At 42.7% G+C, this 6,238-nt stretch overlaps 1 protein-coding gene across 2 annotated transcripts; it reads left to right on the top strand.

The window, feature by feature from the left end:
- Window positions 1–529: 529 nt before the first annotated feature.
- Window positions 530–6,238, top strand: NOL3 (nucleolar protein 3). 2 transcript variants are annotated; one of them, XM_031950304.1, is made up of 5 exons: window positions 530–642; window positions 1,397–1,542; window positions 2,132–2,433; window positions 4,271–4,609; window positions 4,751–6,238. In XM_031950304.1, exons 2-5 carry the CDS (start codon window positions 1,511–1,513, stop codon window positions 4,756–4,758), a joined length of 681 nt encoding a protein of 226 aa, XP_031806164.1. In that variant the 5' UTR covers window positions 530–642; window positions 1,397–1,510; the 3' UTR covers window positions 4,759–6,238. The 2 variants fall into 2 exon arrangements, with proteins under 2 accessions (XP_031806164.1, XP_003758456.1); XM_003758408.4 differs by lacking the exon at window positions 1,397–1,542.

Raw genomic sequence — 6,238 nt, 5'->3', positions numbered from 1 at the left:
AGCAGGAAGTCACAGGCCCTCCCCCATCCTACAGATGAGGAAACTGAGGCTCAACGAAGTAAACAAACCTGGCCCAGGGCCACTCAGCTAGGGAGGGCATGTGTATGTCTCTAGGTGTCTATATCCCCAGCCCTGATATACACTTGGCCATATTATTTGTCCCATCGCCTGTCCCAGGTGTCCCATCACCAAAAAGTTGGCTATGAAGTACTGAATGTCTTTGGACACAGGAAGGCCATCTCTGAGGTGGGGAGTTGAAAAGAATACTCAAAGCCAATAAATTGGGAGTATTTCTGGAGCTGCCCTCCCTCACCGCCCCACACGCCCCAGTGAGTAAAAATGAAATCTGCATTTTTGATGAGACCGAGGGAGGAGGTTTCTGTAAATCCAAGCCTGCGCCACATGCCTTCCTTGCCATTGTCCAGGGGAGAGAGCGAGCTGACCCATTTTGGTTCCCGGCAGCTCTGGGCCAGATGCCAGCACCTGGCCAGCAGCCAGCCCCTCCCTCCTCCCAGGGCAGCTGCAGAAGCCCGTCCCTCGTCCTGCACTCCCTGTATAGCTTCTCCCTTTCCCCCCTCCATTGCCTTCACTTCAGACTTTCTGCACAGTCATCTCCCTTCTGAGCCAGAGACATCAACCCGGGTGAGTGAGCTGTGGGACATTCTCCCTTTCTTTTCTCCTTTCCTCCCAGCAAGGCTGGCTCAGTGTGAGGAGGGTGGGTTTCTTAGATGAGGAGAAACTGAGGCAGGTGCCAGGCTAAGACCTGTTACCTTTTAGAATTAGATTTGAGTTGGAAACTGGGAATTTTGGTGCCTATGTCAAATTTGGGAGGAAGAAGGGGACAAACCTGGTAAGATTTGGTCCTTGCAGAACAAGATACCTTAGGACACCTCTGTTGTGAAGGCTTGGGAGGGACAAGGCAGAGTTAAGGTGCCAAAAAGCCTCATGATCTCACCTACATGGGTATGTCTGGACATCTCTGTTAGATCCTGGGGCTCTCCCATGATGTGTCAGGTATGTCCCCTCCCACTGGTCCCCAGATCTAGCATTATAACACAGGGCACGAGAAACAAGCCTTTGTGGTTGGATGAAGTCATGTCCAGAGAGGGGATGATAGCTTGTTACCCAGAGAACCCAGCCCTGTCCCTAGAGAATATGTAACCAATGACCTCTAAAGCTTTAGTCCTCAGTGGAGCGTCATAGTGGTAATGATGAGACCGAGGGGATGTTAGATATAGGGGTCTGGTGAGGGAAGGCTGATGAAGGACCATGAGACTGGATGGGGTACCTACATACAGAGCAGATGGAAAGGGAAGGCTCTGGCTACTGTGGATTCAGGAAACTACTTCCTGCAAAAGGTCGAATCCTGTAGGTGATGCATTTTTTTTGGCTACAGCAAGTCAAAAAGAATTGACGTCTTTGTGGGGATAGGACCTGTATCAGAAGAGAAAATGGCCACAGCATGTAATCACATGGGGATCCTCAACATATTGAAGTAGAGAAATTTAACATGGTTAAATCTGGACCTCAGTTTCCTCATCGGTAAATATGAGTTAAATTAAATGGCTTCCAAGGCCCCTTCTCATTTAAAATCTTATAGTTCTAAGTTCACAAAGACTCAGAGACATTGTTGCTTAATGCCACTTGAGATGAATTAGAATGAAGGAAGATTTTCCTAGGAAGTCAAAGACTGCAAAGGAAGTCCCACTTCCCAAGGCTTGAGAAAGACTGGTAGCAGAAGAAATAATTTTGGGCAGGATCTATGTGTACAATCTTTGCTCTTTCTTCATAGGGAAGATTTGTGGTAGGAAGGGTGTGGTTGCCAAGTGAGGGGTTGATAATATTCACAAATCACATGAATATTGTACTTCTAGTACATTTTATACATTTAGTACAATATGCAAGTACAAAAATACATCTTATTCCATTTGATTCTCATAGTGAGTCTGAGATAAGTAGAGACTCCTTTACAGACAAAGAAACTGAGCCTCAAAAAGTAGTAGGTTATGTGTGAAAATGTAAAATTATATAGGGATGAGGGACCGAGTGTTCATGTGGCTGGAGCATGGACTGTTCTAGGAGCATGAAATGGTCCGTTCTAGATCTCCCTCTCCATTCCTCCTTACTCAAGGATGGGCAACATTCAACAAAGACCTTCAGATTTGATTCAACGGGAGCGGAGGCAGCTGATAGAGGGCCTCAAAAATGATTCAGGCGTCCTACTGGATGGGCTTCTGGCTCGAGGTATCATCACAGTGAGTGAATATGAGTCCCTGGATGCCATGGATGACCCTGAACGCATAGTGCGCCAGGTGCTTCTTTTAGTCCAAAAGAAGGGTGAGTTTGCTTGCCAGGAACTGCTGAAGTGTGCAGCTGAGATCCACCCTTACGACTCCAGAGATCCCTTTTGGAATTGGAAGCTTACACCACCAGGTAAGCAATGTCACAAGAGTGCACAATAGGCAAGAGCATAGAAGGAAGAGAAAGGAAGTGTGATGAAAGGGATGAGAAATGGAGAAAGAGAGGCAGTCCTATTCTCTAGGAATCCTTGAGTATGTAGTCAGGGAACACAGAGTTATGGTAGGAGGGCAGATCAGAGAAAACAGCCTGGACTTCCTCCTCCCCACACCATGAGCCAGGCTTGCAGACAAGCCTATTTACTAGCCAGCCCAACCTAGTCTGATTGCTTAAGACAGAGTATGTCGTAGTCTTTTATCTTCCTAGTTTTGTTACACAAACAAGATGGTCTTCCATCATTTCATGATTTCCTCTGCCCAGCTACTCAAAGAACAAGATCTGTGGTTAGGAAGTCCATTTCACCAGGATCTTTTTGTTCTTTTTAGCCTTCCTCACAGTAAAGCGATGGGGTTCTTAATCAGACTACTTTGGCAGCGGACCCCTTGCACAGAATGTTTGTTACCTACATTTAAGGAAGTGCTAAATTTCAGTTAGAGGTTAGAGGAAAAACAGTGTCTTAGGAGTAAATTATCTTAATATTGTTTTGCTTCTCAGGGTTGTTGGTATTTATGTTTTCCCTTTATGGAAGTACTTCTTTCAGAGTAGAAGTTCTCCACTGAAGGGGCTGGAGGTCATACAAAGACCTGAAGATTAAATAGAATATCCACCATCCAATATTTATTCATTCAACAAACAAGAAAAGGGTTTCAACTGCGTGCCTACTGGGTGCTGTGCTCTGGAGGACATACAAAGAATAGAGACTATATATATATATATATATATATATATATATATATATATATTCTTATATTTAAACAGAGAAAAAAGATGCAGATAAATTAGCAATGGAAAGCACTCTTGACTTATAGCAAAAGACCTGGATTCAAATGCTAGCCCTGCTAACTTCCTCATTGTCTGACTTCTCTGGACCTCAGTTTCCTCATTTTTAAGATGAGGATTGTAGATTAGATGTCACACCTGTAATCCCAGCTCATTCAAATTTCCACAGTCCTATGAGATTTGATCTCTACTCCTCATTTTTCCATGAATTTTCCTGAAGCAACTCCTTTCCTCGCTGGCCTTATTTATAAAATCAAGGAACCTTCCACCCTATACGTTCTCCATGTTCTGTTCTTGCATTTGTTCTAAGGTCCTTTCCTCCCCAAACCATGCAGATTCTCAAACCCTTTCCATCTCTTAACATTGTGTCCTATTTTCTGACATTTAAAGCCAGAACAGCTCTAACATTTTACTTTCCAAAGAATCTCTTAACTTTTTGATTTTGTGATACAAAAATAACTAACATTTCCATAGAGTTTTAAGACCTATATAGCATTTTACAAATGTTAACTTATTTGGGTGCTATTCTTACTCCTGTTCTGCAGATGAGAAAACAGAGGCAGAGAGGTTAAGTGTCTAGGGTCACATAGTTGGTAAATTTCCAAGGTATGCTTTGTACTCAAGTTATCCGGCTTTTAGAAACTCTATCCAATGAATATGGAATTACTCTGATATGCTCTCAACTTTGATATTTTATAGTCAAGGAGACGTTCATTTCCTTCTGTCTTCCTCAACACAGAGTAAGGAGGTCCTGGGAGAAGGAAGTAGCACTAGATTTTCCAAAGTAGGAAAGAGGTGCTGGGAGAAGAGAATAGGGCTGGGTTTTCCAAAGTAGGCAAGAGCAGAAAAGGGAAAGGACCTGGGCCAAGAGGAAGAGGTACAACTGGAGAAAAATTCTTGCACAGGTAGGGAACTGATAGACTAGAATCCCCTCATCTCCTTTTTCTCTTCTTCCATCACCTTTCCTATCCAGCACATGACTACCATTTCCACCGAAGCCATGACTCAAGCTGTGTGGATGACGGAAGGAAGGTTTCATGTGGGGGTATGTGCATTGGAGTTCCTACCTCTACAGACAAGGATGAGACTGATGGCATAGAAGGATCACAGTTCTCAGAGGCAGCAGAATTGGATGCTCTTGAGGATCAAGAATCTTCAAAAGATCCAGAACCAGGCTCACAAACCTCAGAAAACGATGAGTCGATAAATGAAATTCTGGAAGAGCCAGAACCAGAAACCCCAGAAAACAATGACCTTCCAGAATCGGAGCCAGAACCAGAGCATGAAGAAGTAGTAGAAGACAATGAAGAAGGTGCTATAGTAGAGAAGGGGAGGTCCAAAGGAGGGATGGAAAGGGGGGAGAGGAAAGGATGAAGGGGGAGTATAAGACAGTTCCTGCTCCATCTCTGGAGCCTCTATCCCCTCAACTTATTTCTTACCTTGTCTCCTCCAGATTCCTGATGGAGTTAACTGAAATGACCACTGCCCCATCCTATCTGCTGTACCAGGGAGTGAGGTCATCATTGGGGTAGGAGAATACTCAAGCTGGGGCACCCAGCCCTCTGAATTCCTGCCCAGCTAAGACTTGGAGCATGGGGTTGTCCCTATTTGTCTTGAATAAACTCAATAAAGGATCCAGAGAAGCACTGGATTAAAAATATTGTTCATGATATAAATCATAGCTTCCATTTCTATAGGCTTAAAAAAGCATATTCTCTATAGTAGTTCCATGATGTTAAGAGTTAGAAGTATTCTTAATTCCATTTTACAGATGAAGAAACTTCTTAGAACAGAAGTTAGGGAGAAGGAGCAATAGACCCCCCCAGTGAAAGGAGGACTTTGGTTTTCTAAGAGAACCAGTGAATCATAAGTTATGTCTTGACTTGTGCATGAATTGAAGTGAGGTGGAGTTACACAAAGTCATTAGTCTAACTCTTCTTGAGTCACTGAAATCTAGTGGGAGACCAAAAGTCAGAGGTCAAGTCTGTGCATTCAAATTCCAAAGTACTGCTCCCTTTGTATCCAACTTTCCACCTCTTTTTCAGGAAACAATCATCAAATCAGTATTATCACAGGTACTTAGAAAGAACATGAAAGTACCGCTCTTTGGGTCAACTCCTAATTGCTATAACTGGCTAATTCAAAGCTCCCTTTTCTAATCATTACTCAGTAATATCTGTTGTATCCCCCTAGTTAGTAGAATGTAAGGTCCTTGGAATTAGGTTCCTTTTGTATTCGTATCACTAGAGAAGGTTTTAATATATGTTGCACAATCACAGTTGGGATGGAATTGGTGGGGGCCGAGCAAAGAACATAAGAAGACAGAGAAGCTTTCTTCTTAAGGACTTCACCTAAGGACAAACAGAAGGTCAGCTCTTCTCTGAAATTCAATTTCTTCTTCTGAAAAGTGAAGGGAATTGGACTAGATAATCAACCAACAAGCATGTATTAAATGTCTATGCTAAGTGATAGATGTTGAGAATAGTAACATAAAATGATAATCTGTGCCCTTGAGGAGCTTACATTTTCCCTCCCTTCCCCAAATCAAAGGATAAAGATTTATTACTCTAACAGTGGGACAAATCCATAAGGATTTTTACCAAGAAAAGGGGATTTTTATACCATTAAGAGGGAAGACATCATTAATGCATGGCAAAGTGGAGTTTAGTTAAACTATGGACTGGAGGGCTAAATTTTGATAGAAGTTAGCAAACTAACCCCAAAAAGGAATTAGCTATAACAAGGAGAAAGATGCCATAAAGCTAGATTATGCCATTGACTAGTAAGCCAATCTTAGAGGGAATTTAGTACCTTAAAAAGAGTTAGCAAGGGAATTACAGTAGGGGAAATTTAACCACAAGGGTTTGACATCATGAATTGACTTTGATTGGATATGGTAACTGTGGAGTAATGATGGTTTTGTCAATGAAAAGAATTCAGC

Source organism: Sarcophilus harrisii, chromosome 2, assembly GCF_902635505.1.
Source record: "Sarcophilus harrisii chromosome 2, mSarHar1.11, whole genome shotgun sequence".
Classification (NCBI taxonomy): Eukaryota; Metazoa; Chordata; class Mammalia; order Dasyuromorphia; family Dasyuridae; genus Sarcophilus; species Sarcophilus harrisii.
Note: the sequence above shows the minus strand (reverse complement) of the source record. Positions and strands in the feature narration are given on the sequence as shown.